This window comes from Boleophthalmus pectinirostris, unplaced genomic scaffold, assembly GCF_026225935.1.
Source record: "Boleophthalmus pectinirostris isolate CB_2022bp ecotype Guang Dong unplaced genomic scaffold, ASM2622593v1 HiC_scaffold_22, whole genome shotgun sequence".
NCBI classification, from domain to species: domain Eukaryota; kingdom Metazoa; phylum Chordata; class Actinopteri; order Gobiiformes; family Gobiidae; genus Boleophthalmus; species Boleophthalmus pectinirostris.
This window is the reverse complement of record NW_026571190.1, coordinates 9,976,238-9,998,421: the sequence shown is the minus strand read 5'-3', so window position 1 is coordinate 9,998,421 and position 22,184 is coordinate 9,976,238. Positions and strand designations below refer to the sequence as shown.

Below are 22,184 nucleotides of genomic sequence, written 5' to 3'. Positions count from 1 at the left end.
CATTACAGTTTTAAAGTCACTTGTCCAACAGTGTATCTTGTAAAGTTGTTGTAAACTAGAAGTCAGTTTGAAAAATAAATGCAGCCTTTCATTTACAGATCTCATCTAAATATAAAATGAACTGAACTTTGAACTAGTTCAAAATTAAAATTGTGAACTATGAACGTGAACTATTCACTTTGAACAAGTGTGAACTGAACTTTGAACTAGTTCATGAAAAGTGTGAACTTGCACAACACTGGTACTGTATTACAGGTTGGCCCATGAAACTGTGAGAAGCCCCCACCTTACTGTTTCCATCGTATTGGAACTTTATGAGGGAATTTTTCACCAAACCAAATAGTTTGGGGTAGATAATTTCTTTTATGACTGTAACTGGACCCTGGGAGCAGTCACTTAAATGAAGATGGATAGAGACTTGTATGCAAGCAAGACATTTTGTAGCTTCTCTCCAAAAAAGAGTTGCAATATCTACAGTGTTTCTCCTTCAAATAAACCAAATTGACTGAAGTAAATTCAGAACTGGCCATAACCAAGACACAAATAAAATACACTGCTATTGGATCAAACAATGTCAGCTAAATTACTTTCTTCCTAGAAAGAAAAGGAATAGTGTAAACTATTCATGCTGTGAATGTTGTCAATGATGTTTGAATATTAATCTGTAAATGTCATGTGAATATCTTTTATTTGTGTAAAACTGTACTCATACTGCTACTCAAAGGGCTGGAAATGAGGAGATGGCTTCAGATAAAACAACAAAACACATTGTGGCCTCTACAGATGGATGGATCCGTGGGCGTCAAGCTCAGGCCCAGCCGCTGGCTCCAAGCCTCGACTCTGAGCTCCGGCTCCGAGCTCCAGTTCCCGGTCTCTCTTCTTCTCCTTCTTTCAGACACGTCCGAGGCCTCCGAGGCGAGACGCTGCAGTCTGTCTTATATTTGCTATCACAGGGGTATTCGCGAAGGCCCGGAGGATGTCGTGATATGATCCCACCCATAACTCAGTGAATTATGGCTAAGACAACTGTCAAACTTAAACTCATCCCCACATTGACTTGAATTGCACGGGCCTTTCTTACAGCCACCAAAGGGACTGCAGGTGTTTCTGTAGTTTAATACCTGCAGGGGGAGTCAGTTGTACAGTTGTAGGGAGTATTATCTGTCCCTCTGTAGTCTGGTGCAGTGAGCTGGAATGTCCCTGATGGAGAGCAGTTTGTCCAGTGTCCTTCTGTCCTTCACTGTGACAAATGCCTCCAGCTCACAGATGATCACATGATCAGCTTTACGTATCAGTTTGTCAATCCGCCCAATCTCCCTTTCACTGGTGCTGCCCCCCAGCAGACCACAGTCATGTACAGGGAGCTGGCCACCACAGACTGGTAGAACATCTCCAGTAACTTGCTGCACACACTGAAAGACCTGAGATTTCTCAGGAAGTAGAGTCAACTCATGCCCTTCTTAAACACAGCTTTACAGTTGTCCCTCTGGTCCAGTCTGCCATTTACCTGTACACCAAGGTACTTGTAGCAGTCCACTAGTTTCATGTCATGGCCCTGGATGGTGATGGGCTCCACTGGTGTCCTCTTTCTCCTGAAGTCAATCACCAGTTCCTTGGTCTTGTCAACGTTCAGGAGCAGATGGTTTGCCTGGGACCATTCCACAAAGTTTGCAATCAGTGTCCTGTACTCCAGCTCCTGATAGGCAAATTGTAGAGGATCCAGGGAAGGTGCCACCAGGGGGCTAAGCCAGAACAAGTCTCTCAAATACTTTCATAACAAGAGACTTCAAAGCAGCTGTTCTGAAGTCATTAAGTCCAGATGGTATAGGCTTCTTGGGGCACTAGCACAATGCAGGAGGTTTCTCACAGCACCGATATCCTTTTAAGCTTCAGACTCAGGTTGAAGAGAAAGGATCCTAGTGAGCTGTGCTGCACATGTCCTCAGCATGCGGAGGTTGACTTGGTCTAAGATTAACTTTCTCCAGCTGTCTTCTTACCTGCAGGTAACAAAGACACTGGGCTGGGCTAGTTTGTCTCGTTTACTTTGTCTATTCCTTGAAAATACCAGATTTTGTGCCTTTGTTCTTCCAGTGTCGCTATACTATATATAATACTATATATTATAAATCACATATTATGTCCTGACAGTTAAGTTACTCTTATTTAAACAATGCTTTTCCCTAACACTTTTTTTTACTTTTACTTGAGTAATTTCTTGAACTACTACATTGTACTTCTACTAATAATATTTTGAAGTGACATTACTCTTAGTTGAGGACACCTCCCCTCCCCTATGTAACCCCAAAAACATGCTGGTGTCAGCATTACAAACCGTATGATTAAAGGGCCCATAATAAGTCATTTATTAAAAAACTCCTATTCCACCTTGTGATGTCACGTGGTAATATAGAAAGTGCTCTACTGTGTGTGCACCTTCATTAAAATCATTTGGATGACCAGCACTGGAATTGCCAATCTCTACTGAACTTGTAAAAGCATTTTGAGCTTTGGAGATGTAGACAGAGTTAGAAATGTGCTGTGTTCAAATTGTGGTGTTCCTTCTAACCTTCTAAGACTCTCTCATTTCTCAGCTTTGGCAGTCATATTTGATTACTGTGTTGTCATGGTTACTGTCATGACTCTGAGCGAAGAGAAAAGAGGCAGGGTTATGATCACATGAGCCAAAATCATCACTAAATGTAAGAAATCATGTGGGGAAATAAGGTAAATCATGTAAACAACAAAGTATCAATCTGAATATTTTGTGTCTATGCAACTTCAATATTCCTTTTGGTACTGATTTGCACAGCCCTACGCAACAGTTTGATACAAAAAAAAAAAAACAAAAAAACAACTCTGTAAACATGCCATTTTAGTAGTGCAATGAATATTAAAAGAGATGATGAACAATGTTGGTAAATATAGCAGGTTTTGTCAGACTATTTCAACTATTATGACTACTATAATAAAGCGTTGCTCAAACGTGTGAATAAAACAAAACACAAATGCAGTAACAACATTCTAAGATGGCTTAAAGAGTCCATTTTGTCCAATGCTAATAGAGGCTCTCTACACAGCGTTTAACGTGACCATTAAAACACAGTTCACGCGTGTATTCTCTTTTTGTGTGATCACCACATTCCCCACGGGCACGCTACACTTTATTCTCACTTGTGCAGGCCATTCATAATTTTTCGCCTCACGTGATCAAAAATTCTCACACGCTATTGGGCGTCAAGACTACAAATCATAAGAGTCTATATAACACACACAAATCATAACAACTTAACACACATAATGAATAAACTAAATTCAGCGTCTAAGAAAATTATAATGTTACATGAGATCATAAAAAAAGTCCTTGTGTAAACTTAAACAGAAATGTCAGGCTCTTGAAAAGTATGTTCATTTCTATGCACTTAATACCTGGTTGGGCCGCCTTTGGATGAATTACGCCATCAGTGCTCCGGGGCATAGAAGTTATCAACCTGTGGCACTGCTCTGGTGTAATGGAAGCCCAGGTTCCTGTGATAGCGGACTTCTGGTCATCTGCATTGCTGGCTCTGCAGTCTCTCATCTTCCTCTTGACAATACCCCAGAGATTCTCTGTGAGGTTCAGGTCAGACGAGTTTGCAGGCCAGTCTAGCACAGAAACACCACGATCAGTGAGCCATCGTTTGGTATCTTTGGCTGTGTGGACAGGGGTCAAGTCCTGTTGAAAAATTAAATCCGCATTTCCATAAAGCTTTTCAGCTGAAGGAAGCATGAAGTGCTCTAAAATGTCTTGGTATGGCTGCATTGACCGTGGACTTTAGAAAACACAGTAGACCAACACAAGCAGAAGGCATGGCAGCGCAAATCATCACTGACTGGAAACTTTACACTGGACTACAACGTGGGATCTGTGCCTCTCCACTCTTCCTCCAGACTGAGGAACCTTAATTTCCAAATCACGTGCAAAATTTACTTTTATCTGAAAGGAGGACTTTTCCTACCACACTTTTTCTTCCACGGGCGGGTCGGACAGTCCTTAGGCAATTTACCTCAAATGAAAACAGCGACAGACGAGAAAAATGCGCATGGAATAGACACTTCATGAATGCAGTTTTATAGCTACGCATTGGAACTACACAAACGATGCTCCAGCGTGAACAGTGCACACACGCCTACATAGGTATGTATGCATGGTATGAGATAGATATTTAACATTAATGAATTGTCTACAAGGCCAATTCTTTATTGATAATTAATTATGATGTGTGGTTACAAAATGGTTACATGTGTTCACATAGTCTCTTGCTAACTTAATTATAGTTGTGATTTATGTTATAACTATAACAACACTGCCATCTAGTGGATGCCGGTGTATGTGACTCGGTAGGCTATAGCCTATGTGCATCTGTTTGTGGATTTCTCAAAAAGAATGTCATAGGGGAAATCTGTGAATTTGTGTAACTGGTGACACAAATGCGAATCACATTTTACAACCATAATTTTCAATTTTACAAATATTATTTATTTATTTATTTATTTATTTTGCAAATAAAAAAATGTATACACATCTATTTGTAAAGACCAAAATACAAGTTCAATATATACAATTTGCATTTGTGGATATCAAAACACATGTACAAAACTATTGACTATTTGTAGATGACCCTCTGTGCATTTGAGACAAAAGTAACCCCATACTCCTTGCTCCATGATCCAGGTTCAGTGGAGTCCCAAACTCCGCTCAAAGCTTCTGTGTGCACTAAACACTGTGCGTGCGATGGCCGTTTCAAACAGGTCTAAGCAGTGAGTGTAATTCATAAAAAGAAGTGTGCTAGCTGGGAGCACCACCATAGACCTTAGCACCTCCACAGTGCCCCTAGAAAAAAATGTCTTGCTCTACCACTGGATAAAGATGTTAAATTTTAACTAGATTTTAAACTAGGCTGCTACTTCGAATATATTATTAGTATTATTATTTGGCCTTATTAATTAATAAACTCAATCTTGATCTCTCTTTTTTGTATTGGAAGTGTGGGACAGGTTTGCACATTAAGTGGTCTGCAGTTTCGTTGTTTTTTAACAAAATGGCCCTTGGTCTGAAAAAAGTTTGAGAAACACTGCTCATAACGTTATCATTACGACCTTGATACAAATTAAATTTCGCACTGTCACTAATGTCTAAGTTCACTTTTGTGGGCCAAAGGGTTTGAAGGGGCGTGGTTTGTGGGCGTGAACTTTTGTCCGTAAATAAAAGTTGAGTTCGAGTGTGGGAGACGCGTTCTTGGGCTCCTGTTGTAGAGAGGCACACATTGATAAACCACTAAAAATTATTTGCAAAATTCAGTACTTTTCGAGTTAAAATGGCGCTGGAGTTGTTTTTGGACATGTTTTCGCAGCCTTGTCGCTCAGTTTATATGTTCGCCAAAAAGAACAATATTCTGGTGGAGGTCAGAACGGTTTCACTGATGAACGGTAAGGGCGAGGCGAGTAGGCTACGTGAGGCTATGTCTGCGTTGAAAAACAAGTGAAAGTTATGCTTAAAATTCCGGAAAAAGAAATTTATGATATAACATTTACAAAAATCTTTTAATTGCAACATGTCAAACTTTTTTCCCCCTAAAATTAGGCCTACATGAGTTTGTTTTTGTTGATTTGCATTTAATAATGGCATTTTATTACTTACATAGACTATGTTACTCATAAATGACGAAATGTAGGCCTATTTTATTACTGCACTGTTAGCCTAATAATTAGACTTCATAATGACTTGCATAATGTCTAACGGTCAAGTTATGAATGTCAGAGTTGGCACACTGTGGACTTTAATTAGGCTAGAAACAGACTAAAATATTGGCTAGTACTAGGCGTACTAATAGTAGTAAACATTTACTTTTGTTTGATTCTGTCTGCTTTCAGGGGAGCAGTTCACAGAGGAGTTTGGAAAAGTCAATCCTATTCGCAAAGTTCCAGCTCTGAAAGATGGAGATTTCAGCATGGGCGAGAGGTGATAATTAAACCTTCTTCTCTGCTCACTCTGACCCTCTCCACTGCATTTTCTGCTCCATCTGATCCTCTCCTTTGCATCCCCTGACTCTCCTCTTACCCATTTATTCACTTTCACATTTATTCCCTCCAATGTACATGTCCCTACAAGTACTAGGTATCATATTTCTTGATTGTAAATTGGTAAAGGGTTAGGCTATCTTAATGGTATTAAAAGACTAGTTACTTCAAAGTTGATTCAAAACGTCATCACATCGTGTCATATCATGCATATAGTTCTGTTTGTTTGATTCGGTTGCATAGTTACTTGGACAACAAATATTAAGTCATAATAGGTTTTGTCCAGTCTGATGTATGAATGATAACATACCAGCTAATCTGGCTTTGCTCCTGTCTGCTCCTCTGGCTCCACTCCTCTGATTCTGCTCCTCTGATTCTGCTCCTCTGATTCTGCCCCTCTGGCTCTGCCCCTCTGGCTCTGCCCCTCTGGCTCTGCCCCTCTGGCTCTGCTCACCTAACCCTCCTTTATTTACTTATTTATTTAGCATTGCGATGATGCAGTACATGGCAGAGAAGTTCAAAACGCCCGATCACTGGTACCCTGCAGATCTTCAGAAGAGGGCGCGGGTGAACGAATATCTCTGCTGGCAGCCAACAGGCATTCGAATGCATGGCTCCAAAATCTTTTGGTTAAAGGTACTGAATGCATTAAGCAATTTTACTATTCTACAAACATGTTTCAGTATGGTAATACTTTCAAGAATCAATTAAATACTGTAGCTTCTGAATAATTAATCTCAACTAACAGACATTGAACTTTCTGCTAGTTTTTGTTTCTTGAGGATAGGCAGTAATTCAATATTAACCATAAACCAAGTCAAGAAATCTGCAATCTGACAGCTAAACAGCAAATTTCATCCTGACTTGTTCTTCAGCTCAATTTAAACTATGGACATTTTAGGACGAAACTGTGTAATAGTGAAACCGGCTAGAATGCAAAACATATCCATCTGTATCTAAGCATGAATAAATCCAATCTTAATGCTTTTGTGAAATCTAAGTCAGAAAATATTTGGCTACCTTTCACATGAGTTACAGTAATTACTTAAGTGCTTTCATTTGTCATACTTAACTGACCTTTGTCTGTAACACAATGAAGGTTGTTATTTTGTGATAAAAGCAAACGATCATTAGTTGTCAGCCAAAAGTCATGTGTCCTCAGTTTGAATTCTGACGAACAATGTAGTAAATGAGGATAAAAGGTTATGGTGTCACAGTTGAGAAGTTACAATACTTCAGATCTATCTCATGTAGTTAATTACAGTTTATCAAGTATGTACCACTGGCTGCACATCAGTGTTGTGCATGAACGAGTTCAAAAGAACGCGTTCATTGAACACGTTCATTTTTCAGTGAACTTTGAACTGAACGCAACACTTTTGTAAATCAAGAACTTGAACGTGAATTTGTTCAAATTATGTGTGATGAACGACGTACGTCACTGTTGGGGTTCAGTTAAACGTCGGAATTTGACGAGTGACGATCTGCTCGCACTTCACCTCGCGAAACCACAGCCGCGTGTCAACGTGAAGGCGACTCCACCGGCAGCTTTAGCAGAACGTACGGGCTCTTGTGTCTCTCAATGGGAAGTCAATCAAACTTGACTGGGCGCGTTTAGCTGCTTGTATTTACCTTCTGTACAGGCTGACCACGGCAAACGCAAGGATTTCAAAAGTAAATTTCAAAGCACTAGTTAACAGTCTATGTCAGGGGTGTCAAACTCATTTTGGTCCAGGGGCCGTATCCAACCTACTTTGATCTCAAAGGGGCCGGATCAGAAAACTCATGGCATATAAACCTCAAAAATAACAATAAGTTCAAATATTTGTGCAGAGAAACACTAAATCTATTACAGAAATCTTTTTTTAATTGATAAACTCCTTCTTTTACAAAATATTATAATATTATGAACAACCTGAAACATAAAAAAAATACAATTTCAACACAATGTTTTAACATTAACTTGTGTGCAAATAGGAATAAGTCAATTTTTCTTGTAAAATCCTGCACTCAGTGTCCTCTTTTCTCATTTTTGACATTTTTCTGATGAGGGTGTCACGGTCAACAGTCAAAACGATCGTCCTTTAAGAGCGTTTGGAAAGAGACAAGTCTTCATTTGTGCTGCTCTGGTGGGAGGGGCCACGTACAGAGACGCTGGAGACGCTGCTGTGATAAACACCACAGAAAATTAACAAGATTTTAATAGAAAATATAATTAAAATATTTTAGTAGAAAATCAGCCGAGGGCCAGATTAAAGGTCTTGGAGGGCCGGATCTGGCCCCCGGGCCTTATGTTTGACACCTGTGGTCTATGTGGATCTGGGCTCTTTCACATGATACACAACTGCCCAGGGAGCACAATGTGCTGATGGTAAATGCACAAATACAACAATAGATACATGCTCTCTGTGTATTTTGACGGGGACGCTCGTGTAGAGCGTCAAAAAATAGGATGGATCCTATTTTCTGAAATCTACACACACAGGACGTGCTGCTCCGCGCGCGTATTATTTTACTTGGTACATATGTCAGTAACGCGCGTCACAATGCTTTTTTAACCTGGATTGAAATGGTGGGTTTTTAGTTTTTCTTCATACAAATTTGTTAAAATCACCGCAATATCAGCAGCGGTGAAACGCCGGAGGTGCGCCCGTGTAGACCGTGATCCTGAACGAAAGGACCGCCGCAGAAATCCGCGCTCCACCGAGATAAACGCAGCTGACGCCCCATCGCACTCGGGGTTCTCTCAGGGACGGTCCTAGATTCCAAGTTCTAGTCCAGGATTAGTCCTGGTTTGGACCTGGTTTAGTCTTGGTTTAGTCCTGGTTTAGTCCTGGTTTAGTCCTGGTTTAGACCTGGTTCAATTCTGGTTCAGTCCTGGTTTAGTCTTGGTTTATTCCTGGTTTAGACCTGGTTTATTCCTGGTTTAGACCTGGTTTAGTCCTGGTTTAGACCTGGTTCAGTTCTGGTTTAGTCCTAGTTCAGTTCTGGTTTAGACCTGGTTCAGTTCTGGTTTAGTCCTGGTTTGGACCTGGTTCAGTTCTGCTTCAGTCCTGGTTTAGACCTGGTTCAGTTCTGGTTTAGTCCTGGTTTAGTCTGGTTCAGTCCTGGTTCAGTCCATATACGGCGCAAAAGTTCAGCATCTTAACAGTTCTTTTGGTGAGAGTAAATTAAAAGTGCTGCAATAGTCATGTAATGTTTTACATTTTAAATACAGTAATATTGTAATGTAACAAATTACTTTGAAATGACAGTAACAAGTCATAAATAACACATTACAGTTTTAAAGTCACTTGTCCAACAGTGTATCTTGTAAAGTTGTTGTAAACTAGAAGTCAGTTTGAAAAATAAAAGCAGCCTTTCATTTACAGATCTCATCTAAATATAAAATGAACTGAACTTTGAACTAGTTCGAAATTAAAATTGTGAACTATGAACGTGCACTATTCATTTTGAACAAGTGTGAACTGAACTTTGAACTAGTTCATGAAAAGTGTGAACTTGCACAACACTGCTGCACATGCACATGTACACTGTAAATTTTAGATTCAATTCAGATTACAGTTTAGCTACACACATGTCAACTGACAACATTTAGAGTTGAATAAGGGCACCACTTTCTGAAGCTACTGTGAAAAAAATATTTCCCTTTTCTTGATTTATGTTGACAGTAAAGACATTGGCCTTTGTACCAGGTCCATGTAGACATGCCCAGTAATTAGAGATATTAACCTGGTCAACAAATCTGTAATCTGACAGTTAAACAGCTAATTCTGCCAAAGATTTCTGACCTTTTCTTCAGCTCAATTTTAAACTATTGTTGGGTTTCAGATAACATCATTTCAGATAACACTCTACTGGCAAATAATATTTGATACAGATGGGAGCCAGCTAAAATTTGTATTGTTAAAATGCATTTTTGTTGTAATACAAGTTAATGTGTGAAATCACTAATAAAAATGGTCAGGTTTAACATTTGTGAATTTTCTTTTTAGGTATTTCATAGCAAAGTACAATGTAATCCATAAGGAAATCTGGCTCCTGCCCCTCTTTGGGAGTATGAAATCATTACAGTTTAGATTCGGAAAACTACCAATAAGTATTGTTGTAAAGCTGAGGTGTCAAATGAACGCAGCCTACTTGTAAGCACTGTTGTAACTGATTTTGGTGTTTCTCTCAGGTGATGCTACCCACAGTGTTTAAGATTGATGTTCCTAAGGAAAAGATGGAAGGAGCTCTTGAGGACCTGGACTCTTCTCTGAAGGTCATTGAGGATGCATTCATCCAGGACAGAGCCTTCATTGCAGGGGAGCAAATCTCCATGGCTGACCTGGTGGCTGTCGTTGAAATCATGCAGGTGAGAGATTGGTTTTAGACTAGATTTTTTTTTCTGGGTTTGTCCTGGAGATAGAATTTTGTTTGGTTTAATCCTGGTTTAGTCCAAATGATGGCACTTGCAGACTTTTTTTTCGTAATTGTTTCCATTCAAATTGCAGCAACTGTTAGTACCTGATATTAAAGGATACCACTAGAAATAAAATTTATTATATTAACAAAATCAAATTAGGTAAAATGGATAAAAATGTGCAATGTAACCATTTCCTTCAATACTACTGAACAGCTTTGTATAAAAAATTAACCATCTTTGTCCTTGTTTCCAGACTGTAACATTGTATTAATTTTATGGACATTCATGAGTAATCTCCAAAGTAAAAATTTACAAATGTTTTACTTGATCATTTAAACCATCTTATAGACTTGGTTTATTCCTGGATTAGAAAAAGTCCTGGGTTAGACCAGATTTGCCCTGGTTTAGTCTTGAGTTAGTCTTGTGTTAGGCTTGGATTAGTCTTGGTTTATATTGAGTTTTGGTCCTGGATCAGACCTGGTTCAGAACTAAACCTGGACCTTTGAAAATGACTTGTTGACCCTGTGACACTTGGTAAAGCTCCTCACTCTCATCTCCCCCTCTCCATCGATCTGCAGCAGGCGTATATATTTGTTCAAAGACTGTCCAAACTCAGGGCTTGAACCAAGTCCAGGACTAAATTGAGACCAAACCAAGACTTTTCAAATTAAAACATATATTTGTTGACTTTTTACTGCCTCTTACTCTTGTTTCTTCTCTCTAGCCCTTTGCAGCGGGCGTAGATGTGTTCAAAGACCGTCCGAAACTCCTGGCGTGGAAAGAACGTGTGGTGCAGGCTGTGGGGAAGGAGCTTTTTGATGAGGCTCACGAGAAGATCCTGAATGCGCGAGAGGCCGTCAAACTGGTTGACTCCAGCAAGATGGAAGCTTTTAGACCTCGTGTGATCAGACTCATGCTCTGAGACAAGACAAAAATCATGTGTTCTGAGTATAACATAATCCCTGTGTAATCTTATAAAGGATCAATTTTTAACTTTTTTGGATAAAGTATTTCTTTATGGGACACACCAGTCAGCTTTTTCAGTTTTGATACTTTTGGAATTGGGCTGAACAATTTGGGATAAATATCAAATTGCAATTTTCTGCCAAGTATTGTGATTGCAATAAGATTTGCAATTTATGTTTTAATAATAGAATTCTGTTCTCATTTCACACTGGATTTCAGACATTTAAAAAATCTACACTTCCAAGACATATTTGTGTAGATATAAACTATGTCATTGGCAGGTTTTTATGCAGAATAAGTATAGTTTCTGCAGGAAATTGTGGTACTTCAAAAACTGCAGCCTTTGCAATTTCTTAACTGCGTCCATTCAAACTGCAGTTTTGATTTGATTCTGACTAATCTTGTATCCCTACTTGAAATTAAGCAACTGTCTGTACCTGATATTGAAGGATGCCACTAGAAATAGCTTTTAACTATTTGTCTTGGTTTTCATACAGTAGAATGGTGTATCCCCCTCTCAAATAGAGAAGGAGACTGTAATATTCTGTTCATTTTGACGCATCTTCAGAGAAATATCCAAAATTAAAAACCTCAAACATTTTCCCTGATAATTTAAATTGGTGACATGGTCCATTATCCCACTCACTATATTTATCCAACCACAACATCTGCAGATTAGCCAGAGGATGTGTGGATATCTGATCTCTAAAACAGTTCTCTAAAAACAGTTGCAATATTTTATTTAATCGGTTTGCAAAGACTTTGATCTAACTAGTCAAATTCAAGATTACTGCAGTCTAAAAATGCTCAGTGTTTTGGTCTTAACTGTTACCTTACATTGCCTGTTTATTCACCAGTATGTTAAAATAGTAATCCTTTTTTTTTTTTTCAATTAGACTTTATATTAAAATAAATGTCTTTTTTCATAGATTTTAGTGTTTGAGAATATTTTCAAGTACTCATCACTCAAATGAAACACTATCTGTTATTAACAGCAGTGGTGTATCCCAGTATCTTAGAAGTGACTTGTTATGTACAATCCTTGGAGCAAGACCCTTCACCACCTATGAATGTGATTGGTTGATGTTTGAAGAGGCTGTTGGCTCAGATATGCTTGAAATTCATGAATATTAGTTTTGATAAATATTGTATGATTCTCATGTCAGGTTTATTTTCCCCCGTATTGTGTTTCCAGTATTAATACCAGCAAAAATTATAATCCACAGTGATAGTTTCAATACTATTTTCTTTGTGGTTATAAAAATGTCACATTATACTTACACTATGACAACAACTTGGCTAATAGGCCTACTCAAACTGGGCTAGGCTACTTTTTACCATCAAAGTTTAAAACCTTTTTGTCAAATAAATGTAATATGAATTTGAATAATCTGTTGAACAGTAATAGACCAGTGAGGATCATGCTTACTATTTGCATGCTTTGTGAATCTTTAAACTGACTCTGGAGCGCTGGTGATTTTCATCATGTTTTCTGTGAACAGAAGAGGGAGTGGTGAAATGAGGACACAGAGATATGGCTGTTGTATAATGTGGAGGAATGTGAAAGTAACGCCTCCTCTGTGAACAGCTTGGATTCAAAACAAACTAAGACAGGACCAGGACTAAGAATAAAAATAGGACCATGAATAAGACTGGACCAGGTTTTAACCACGACTGAACCAGGACTAACCCCAGAATGTGAAGGTAATGCCTCCTCTGGGAACAATAGTGTTCGAAACAGACAATTTCCTCTGCTAAGACTAAACAAGGATTAGAACGGAACTGTCACTGGGCCAAGTCTGAGCTAAGACTAAAACTGGACCAGGAATGAATGAGGACTAAAACTAAATCAAGACTGAACCAGGACTAACATCATAATGTGTAAATGTAATGCCTCCCATGAGATCAGATGTGTCCAAAACATTCCATTTCCTCTGCTAAGACTAAACCAGGACTAGACCTATCATGCAGGTAAATTGGACTCAAATGCGACACAAGTACTCAGGCAAACAAAGTCTTATTTAAATAACAGAAAGTGTCCTATAACAGGGAATGTAATAATGGAAACTCAGACTGAAAATATAACAGAGGAATATATGATATAAAATGTGAACGGAAATATCCTCCAAGACTGGGAAATACACTAGTAAGAAATTAACTGGGAGTGAACTCAGGAACAGGGACAACAAACAGGGAAACACAGAATTGGAGAAGTCACAAACAGAACAGATTCAGGGAATACAGGGATTTCAGGTTTCAGGTTTTCAGAGCTTGAATGTCTGTCTTAACAGATCGACAATCTGGCAAAGACTGAGGGAGCAGAGGGAGTATATATAGACTGGGCCTGGGCTGATTACAGAATGAGCGGCACCTGTAGGGAAAGGAGGGAGGTGGCAAAAGGAGGACCGGAACAAACTGAGAAATGGACTGGATTGGGGAAAACAAGTAAACAAAAGGCAGAACTGTGACAAGACCAGGACTAAGACTGGACCAGGACTGGACCAAGACTGACCCTGGACTAAACCAGGACCTCCTGTGTGATCAGCAACTTGTGTCTAAAACAGACAATCTCCTCTGTTAAGACTGAACCAGGACTGAATCAAGACTAAGACTGAACCAGCAGTAACCCCATGTGAAAGTATAATGCCTCCCATGGGATCAGATTTGTCCAAAAAAGACCATTTCCTCTTCTAAAAGACTGGACTAAACCAGGACTGAACCAGGATTGAACTAGGACTAAACCAAGAGTAAACCAAATGTGATAGTAACACTCAGCAGAATATGATTAATTAATTCATTAATGATTGTGTTATTTAAAGGTATACTGTAACATTTCTAATAAAGTAGTTATTGCTCTTGGTCAGTTATTTAATACAAATGGGAGAGTTCTTGAGTGTAGTCAAAGAAATGTTCAGATTTAGCGTATGTGTATTGACAAACAAACATGACAAACAGAAAATGTTCCATTGGTTTAAAACTATGGCTTGTATGTACCCTTAATTGTTTAACTCAACAATATAACTGTGACTGCCCAATATTTTATAAGATTTTGAGTACTAAATTTAACCAGTTTAAGCAAAAATGCATTCCAATTTGTGACATCTTGATACATATATTTACACATTAATATTTTTCATGTAAAATCACAAAAATATATCTTAGAATAGCTTTTTGATATCCATCAATAAAAACTGTCTATTTAGTAAACAAAAATGTGTTGTAGATAAGCTCAGAAAGGATCCAAAGAAGACTGCACTGTTGCTTGACATGCAGGTGAACTCTACCACAAAAGCTACTCTTTAAATGACAAAACATTTTATTCTGAAAGTTTTTGTGGAACCTAAATCATATTGTCTTGCATTTGAGGGCTGGGTACTCAATATTTTGATTTTTAACTACCCCTTATCCCCTCCTAGCTTTAGACTTACTTGTGATTAATAAAACAAAAAATCAGACTCATACATATAGGGCCTTATTTATCAAGTGTTTACTCATGTGCTAGATAACTAAACACGCATGTGTAATTGTGTGCTTGGTGATGGTTGTTGACAATTATGGGGGTTATGGTTAAAATAGACAATGTTTTTTAAATGGTTGTTAAAAAAAACAAAACTTAAACCTATATAAATGGGAAAAATAGTTCCATCCAGCCCTTATACCATAGACTGTATAAAGTTACAAACGCAATGTTATTATTTGATGCCTTTTTTCCCTTGCGGTTCCCGTAGTCATCTTCACAGCCAAAACAGCATCTGACTCATAGCGTTTTCGAACATGGATGAATATTCTCGTGTGAAATCAACAAAACTTGTTTTAAAGGGGCAAAGTAAGGGGTGAGTTATTGTATGTATAAGTTCAGCTGTTCGATCTATTTGATCTGGAAATCATACGTTGATTTGAATTTGTGGACTCAATGCTAACCCAAAATGCTAAGTAGCATGTAGCAAGTCATATAAGGCTTTTGTTTTATGTTTTTTCTTGTGATTTTTTTTGCTGCATTGTACTCAGTAACTTTACGCTTTAAATTAGTTTTAAAATGTTGTGTAAAAACTTAGTTGATAAATGCTTAAAATAAACTCGAAATTAATGAGTGTTAAAACAAACTCGTTATCAATGTTTGGGTTGCGAAGTAATTGTTCTCTCATTCACGTATCGGGTTCAACTTTTTACAGAAAGAAAAAAAAGCACAAGGACAAGAAGAGAAAAGCTGAAGATGGCGCAGACAAACTGGATATTGTTGGTATGTGTGTTAGGGTGGAAGATGGTTACAGAGCTGTAGCTCAACGCAGACATTTACGATACAGTGCTACATACATTTCCACATACAAAAACAACAGTGCCTTTTAACATGCTTCTTTGCTAGGATGATGCATGTCAAGTCAAGTCATTGTCAAGAAGGGCTGGTCAGTTGATTTTAAGCACATCATAATTTTACTCTTGCTGTTAGGTGGCTGGTGGGTGGTCAAACGATTTGGAGAAATTACTGGGACAGTTGCCATAGAGATGGAGAATAACGCTTATGTTCATGCACTGGACACTGGACTCTTCACACTCGGAGCTCCACATCCAGGTAAGGAGAATCAAATCCTGTCATGCATAATACATAATTTATACTTTACTGGATGGAGTTTGGAAATACTCCCCAGCTTTGTGAAGGTCTCTCTTATGTCCCCCAGTTTCTCCTACCACTAAAAACAGTCCCCTGAAAAAGTTGATTTTGAACCTTTTAAGTGTGTCTAATGGGTGTTTTTTGTAGGTCTAGAAAGCAATATTATTTCTGAATTATTATAACCTTGTCCAAAACAAAGTTTCATTATTTATTTTGGTGAATAGTCTAATAAACATTTATTGGACAGCACTGTAAGATAACATATATTGCAACATTTTAACGCAACATGCATAAATTGCTGACTGTTGACAGTGGTTTGTGACAGAGCAGAAAGTCTAATAATTTTGATGTTATTTATGTTTTATTTATATTTAAGTGTATAAAGGACTAATAAGGAGTTTCTTTTATTTCTATCTCTGTATTTATTATTTATTTATCTTTATATTTTGAAAATATCCACTTGCCTGACCTCAGGATTATAGCTGTTATCAAAATAAATAAAAAAATGTTAGTAATTAACTTTCTGGGGGTAGAAAGTCAACTGCATGATTTCATGAAAATGGAAAATTAAAAACATACTTAGGAACATTCCCCCACAGATATGAGTTTTTGGACATACTCTATAATATTATGGCCAAACATACAACATTTCCATGGAAATGAGCAGGAGGAAGCCGTCCTCCAGACCAAATACAAGTCTGTTTTGTGGGGATGCAAGCCCACTCACAGTAACAACTAGTGTTGTCACAGTACTAAAATTTCAGACTTCATTTTGATAATTTTACTTTCCATAGTGGTCTGTTCCATAGTGGGTGCATACCATACTTGTTCTAATACAGTTCAAGCTATTCAGGAAAGGTTAATTTTGGTCCCGTGCATGTGACTTTTTAGTATGAATGCCTGCTCAAATTAGTATTTATTTTCTATTCTAACATTGCAGCGCTAGTAATGACACATGTTTTGATGTTTTTTCAAACATCCATAATTAATAAACATGCTTTTATTTTAGTCTATTTTTTTTATAAAAACGTGTCATACAGGGGTTTTAAGAAAGACTTAAGGCCCCATAATTGTCATAATAGAAAGTATTGTTTCCAAATCTCAGTCTGCGACAGATGAACACAATGGAAGAAAACAAAGACAAAAAAATGTAAATGATTGGATGTGGTCCTAATATTTCAGATGATGAAGGGCCCGATCCTCCAGAGCAATTTACTGCCATTAAACTCTCCGACACAAGGTGAGATGCATCACATTTCAAACCTGTGTAAAACATAAATCAGCTCTCTCCATTTCATCATCATAACATCAATTGTACTGTTCAGCAGACAAGCCAACATCTTGTAGACCCAGCTCTCTTTATCACAATACAAATGATTTGTCCTGGAGATAAATATGTTGCATTAACCTTTGTGTTTTATGAATACAAGAGTGTATGTTCTGTGTTTTAGGATTGCTCTTAAATCTGGATATGGGAAGTATTTGGGGATCAACTCAGAAGGTTTGGTACTAGGACGCTCAGATGCCATTGGTGCCAGGGAACAGTGGGAACCAGTGTTTCAGGACGTGAGTAAACAAAACTGTGAACTTAGAAATATATGTTAATGTGTTTCAGTGGTGTTTATTTGATTTTACTAGCATTCTATCTTTTAAATTCCTGTGAGACTATATACACTATATATTTTTGCACTGTAAGGTGTCACAAGAGAAGTATAACACTAGCCATAAGGAATCAGTAAATGAACAAAAATACAATTCGACTCCTACTCCTTATACAGTATAAATTATATATTTGCAATTTTTTTATGTGTGTATTGTTTGACATTTTCAGAAGAATGCTTTTAAGAATATTAATGCTTGACAAACCATTTTAACCATTTCAGCATAGTTAATGTTAATCATAAATAGAAAGTGTCACTACAACACAATAAAAACAGTTTGTTAGGACCTCACATGTTGTCGTACAGTAGTTTAGAGGGCAAAAAGGCACATAATATTGAACCAAAAATATACATTGTTCAACGTTTGTCTTTCTCATTTGGCTTCAGTGAAGTCACACATTATCAATCTAGTTTATTAAGGCTTCCAGCCTGTTTGACCTATCTATGCTCTCAACATCTCCAAAATCTTCACTTTCTGTCACATTAAGTACCTGCATACATTTCAAATGACATTATATCACATTTATCAGCCTATTGCAGTTTGCTTATTGCAGTTATTTAAATTGTACATTTTGACAATAATGCATTTGTGTCAAAAAATGTAAGTTAAAGGTGCATTATGTAACTTTTGTAGTGGGGTGTCTGCAGTCTATGTCTCTCCATAGAGATGTTATTGCTTTTACTGGAATGTTCCACAGAATTTAACTTATCCATCTTGCATCAGTTATAAAGGCTCATTTATGCTGTACATGCTAGACACATACAGATACGCTTCTGTTTGTCCTCTGTGTTGTTCTGTTTGACATTTGGTCCATCTCCTCAGAACATGTGGAATCTTTGCAATGGTGCTGTACATGAGCTAACTACTGGGGGCAGTAATGAACACAGCTCGATAGGGGAAGCTAAACCTTTTAGGTTAACTAGAACAAGCTGTAAAACAAATAAATGCTTTTTCACCTCATTATAGATGTGATGTAAAAACTGCTGTGGGTACCTTAAGGTTTGTTTTGTTGCTCTATTTCATCTGTTTTGGTCAATTCTCTAATGACTTTGTGTGTCCTCTGGTAGTTGTTTAAAAGAATGCAGCAGTGGCATTAGAAACATTTGGAAGTATAAATGCAGTGATGGTTATTGTGCTTTGAATGCACATATCTGTTTACATATAAAAAGAGAAGCATAAATGAGCTTTAAGATGTTTTTATTGCTCTAAAAGACCTTGAAAACATGCATTCTTACTGTGAGTCAAGTTGCATTTCCACAGAACTGACCCTTAACTTGTCCTGGTGGAACCACTGAATGTGTCCATACTGTAACATATTCTAGCCAAAGCAACAAAATGTCCATGGGGACAGGCTGGTTGCTGATCCTCCACCAGAAAAGTTGCATGGTACACCTTTAACATTGTATTTAAGGTTATTCACACATTGCGGTTTCAAAGTCGGTCACAAAATCCAATCTTAGAACAAATGTGTTTAATTTACTTTCAAATGTTTTTTTTCTTTCATTTAGGGTAAAATGGCTCTACTGGCCGCCAATAGCTGCTTCATCTCCTACAGTGAAGGCGGGGACATTGAGGCCAAGAACAAGACTGCTGGGGAGGGCGAGATGGTGAAGGTGAAGTGTAAAATGGCATTTCACTACAAGGTTGCATTGCAGGGGTCAAGATGCAGAGGTCTAATGTTGATTTTTTTTAATTTTTTTTAAGATTCGGACAAATACAGATAGAGAGGTGAAGCAGAAGGATGACTTGGCAGATGAAGACAGGGGGAATGTCAAGTCCTGTGAGATCAATTACGTGTATGTATTCTGAATGTGGTAGTACACAAGCACACCCACAGTCCTTTACTCAATGTCCATTTCTGAAGAGTAATTATGGAAAGTAAGTAAAGGCAAAGGTGTACACACATTTCAGATATTTAGTTCAAAACAACAGATATGGTAGTGTTGATATAGTGAGGAATTGGTTAACGTCACCTAAAATGTCATAAAACTTGTCATCTGCCTCAAGTAGATTAAAATAAAATTACTTTCAAATTAAAATAATCAGATAATCTAAACATATTTAAATTGTTATGACTGTAAGTAGTAACTCCAAGAAGCTCCCCACCATAGGCTGTATATACAAATTGGCATAGCTACTGTGCTAGCTACCACGTTCCAAATAGGAAGTTCACATGCGGGCACTTCCCGCTCGTGACCCTGGCTCCCACTGACTTACATTGGGATACAGTGGCCTCTCTGTAACTGCTACGGCGAGCGTCGTCATTTTAGTCTTAAAATGTTCGTATTAACTCTCTCTACATGATCCTGGAGTTTTATTTTGCTACTTCCATTAAATCAATCTTATTCCTAACATCAAATTCACCTCTGTAACCACTAGCATCATAAGCTGCCTTTGAGTGGAGCCGAACACTGTGGATGAAGTTACACCAGCTAAAGGTCTGTTTAGACCGGAGCGTCAAGGCGTCCAATTTACATGCAAAGTCTACCTGCGTTTTTGCATCTTCAGGCATCTGTGCGGTGCAAATCTGGTGTCAATGTGGCGCGTCTTGAGCGTTCAGGTGTCGACGCTCCGGACACATGGAGAGCGGAGTATAAATATATACACGCCACAACAGCTGATCACCAGGACTCAACCAGGACTCAACCAGGACTCAACCAGGACTCAACCAGGACTCAACCAGGACTCAACCAGGACGCAACCAGGAACCAGGACGCAACCAGGACTCAACCAGGACTCAACCAGGACTCAACCAGGACTCAACCAGTGTCATGAGCATGTCATTAGAGGAGTATAAATATATACACGCCACAACAGCTGATCACCAGGACTCAACCAGGACTCAACCAGGACTCAACCAGGACTCAACCAGGACTCAACCAGGACTCAACCAGGACTCAACCAGTGTCATGAGCATGTCATTAGAGGAGTATAAATATATACATGCTGCAACCGCCAAGCTGATCACCTTTGCTAATGGGTTTTATGTAATCAGTATACTAAAGTCGCTCTCTCAACCTGGTCTGCCATCGTTCCTGGAAAAGACTGGGACTGGGCACTTGTTTCTAAAGCACGGACGCCCTGGACGCATTTCAAGTATTTTTCTCCCATTCAAGACGCCGGCCGGGGGCGTCTAAACTCAAATGCAAATGCATTCGGCTTGTTTTTTGACACTCTGGTCTGAGCGGACCTTTAGTCCACTTCTTCATTCAGTCTATGATCCCCACACTAAAATTTCAACACCCCCAAAGGTAGCTGTAGGGAATTTAGAAATTTTTTGAGGTATTTATGAATGATTTAAGAAAAGTGTATAAACTGCTTAATCAAGTCAAATTTTAAAATGGCTAACAAGTAGGAATGTACACTAACTGCTACATTTGAAGGGTGTCGAGCCTTGCTAAGTCTAATTTCACAAGTTTTCCATTTTACCCCAATGATAAATTGTCTTGTGACTCCTTTTTAGAAACAATGTTTTAAACATATTCATGATTTTCAGAATAATTAATTTTTTTTTAGTAATTTAATTTATTTTTAGTACCGTTACTAAAGCAATTAACAATATAATACAACAATTTCTATTGCATTCTACATCTGAAAATAAGAAATAACAATACATTAATAGTTACAACTTTTGGTAGAAGTTCACAAATACTTAATGGGGATTTGTTTACAGAAAGAAATTCCAGAGTTTCCAGGATCGTCGGCTCAGGGTCAATGAGGAAGCCTCTACTACGTTAAAGAAAGCCAGAGTGGATGGGAAGTTTCACGAGGCTCTGCTGGACAGGTCTGAAATTAAAAAAATAATAATAATAAAATCATACATTTTAATTGTGTTCATGCAAGGTTATAACAATAAAGTTTTGTTGTGTCTTCTAGGAGGAGTAAAATGAAAGCAGACAGGTACTGCAAGTGAAGACATGGTGAAGACAAGGAATAGTTTATTTTTATTATCTTTATTTCTTTGTGGAAATCGTGTTTTTAATAAACAATACATGATCAAAATGCATTGTTACTTTTCTATTTTATGTAGACTCCTTTATAGTTATAGATGGAATTTTTTGCAGCTGAACAGTGGCAGTTCTGCACTGATTTACTCCTCGAGACTCCCTCCTCTGCACCCTGCACAGAAGTACAAAAAGGTGTGGTTTTACAGCAGTGGCTGTTAATGTGTAACATGACGAAGGAGGAGGAAAAATAATTATATTTTTCCATCTTTTGCAATTCTTTTGTTCACTTGTACATAAATATTATAATCGTCAAAATGTATAAAATGTATTATTATTATTATTATAGTCTATGTATTAAATGAGAATCAAATATGCAAATTTAGAATTATTGGTATTATTAAAAATTATCCATTAAAAACAGATCCATGAGTTCTATGATGTGCGCAGGGTAGAAGGCAGATCATAGATTTATTAATATAACGTAGAGGGGGGTCCGTTTTGCTTCCGCATGGAACAAACCACTGCGCAGGCTTTT

General features: G+C 38.0%; 2 protein-coding genes across 2 annotated transcripts; both read left to right on the top strand.

Moving 5' to 3' along the window:
- The first annotated feature begins 5,255 nt into the window (after nucleotides 1–5,255).
- gstt1b (glutathione S-transferase theta 1b) lies at nucleotides 5,256–11,462 on the top strand. The gene is made up of 5 exons (XM_020932916.2): nucleotides 5,256–5,466; nucleotides 5,911–5,998; nucleotides 6,543–6,693; nucleotides 10,238–10,414; nucleotides 11,190–11,462. The coding sequence occupies exons 1-5, from the start codon at nucleotides 5,355–5,357 to the stop codon at nucleotides 11,385–11,387; spliced, it is 726 nt and encodes a 241-aa protein (XP_020788575.1). The 5' UTR covers nucleotides 5,256–5,354; the 3' UTR covers nucleotides 11,388–11,462.
- Nucleotides 11,463–15,089: 3,627 nt separating this feature from the next.
- On the top strand, nucleotides 15,090–21,704 carry frg1 (FSHD region gene 1). The gene is made up of 9 exons (XM_020932978.2): nucleotides 15,090–15,264; nucleotides 15,604–15,671; nucleotides 15,879–16,001; nucleotides 17,223–17,280; nucleotides 17,492–17,606; nucleotides 19,211–19,315; nucleotides 19,407–19,498; nucleotides 21,376–21,486; nucleotides 21,579–21,704. Exons 1-9 carry the CDS (start codon nucleotides 15,206–15,208, stop codon nucleotides 21,613–21,615), a joined length of 768 nt encoding a protein of 255 aa, XP_020788637.1. The 5' UTR covers nucleotides 15,090–15,205; the 3' UTR covers nucleotides 21,616–21,704.
- The last annotated feature ends 480 nt before the right edge of the window (nucleotides 21,705–22,184 follow it).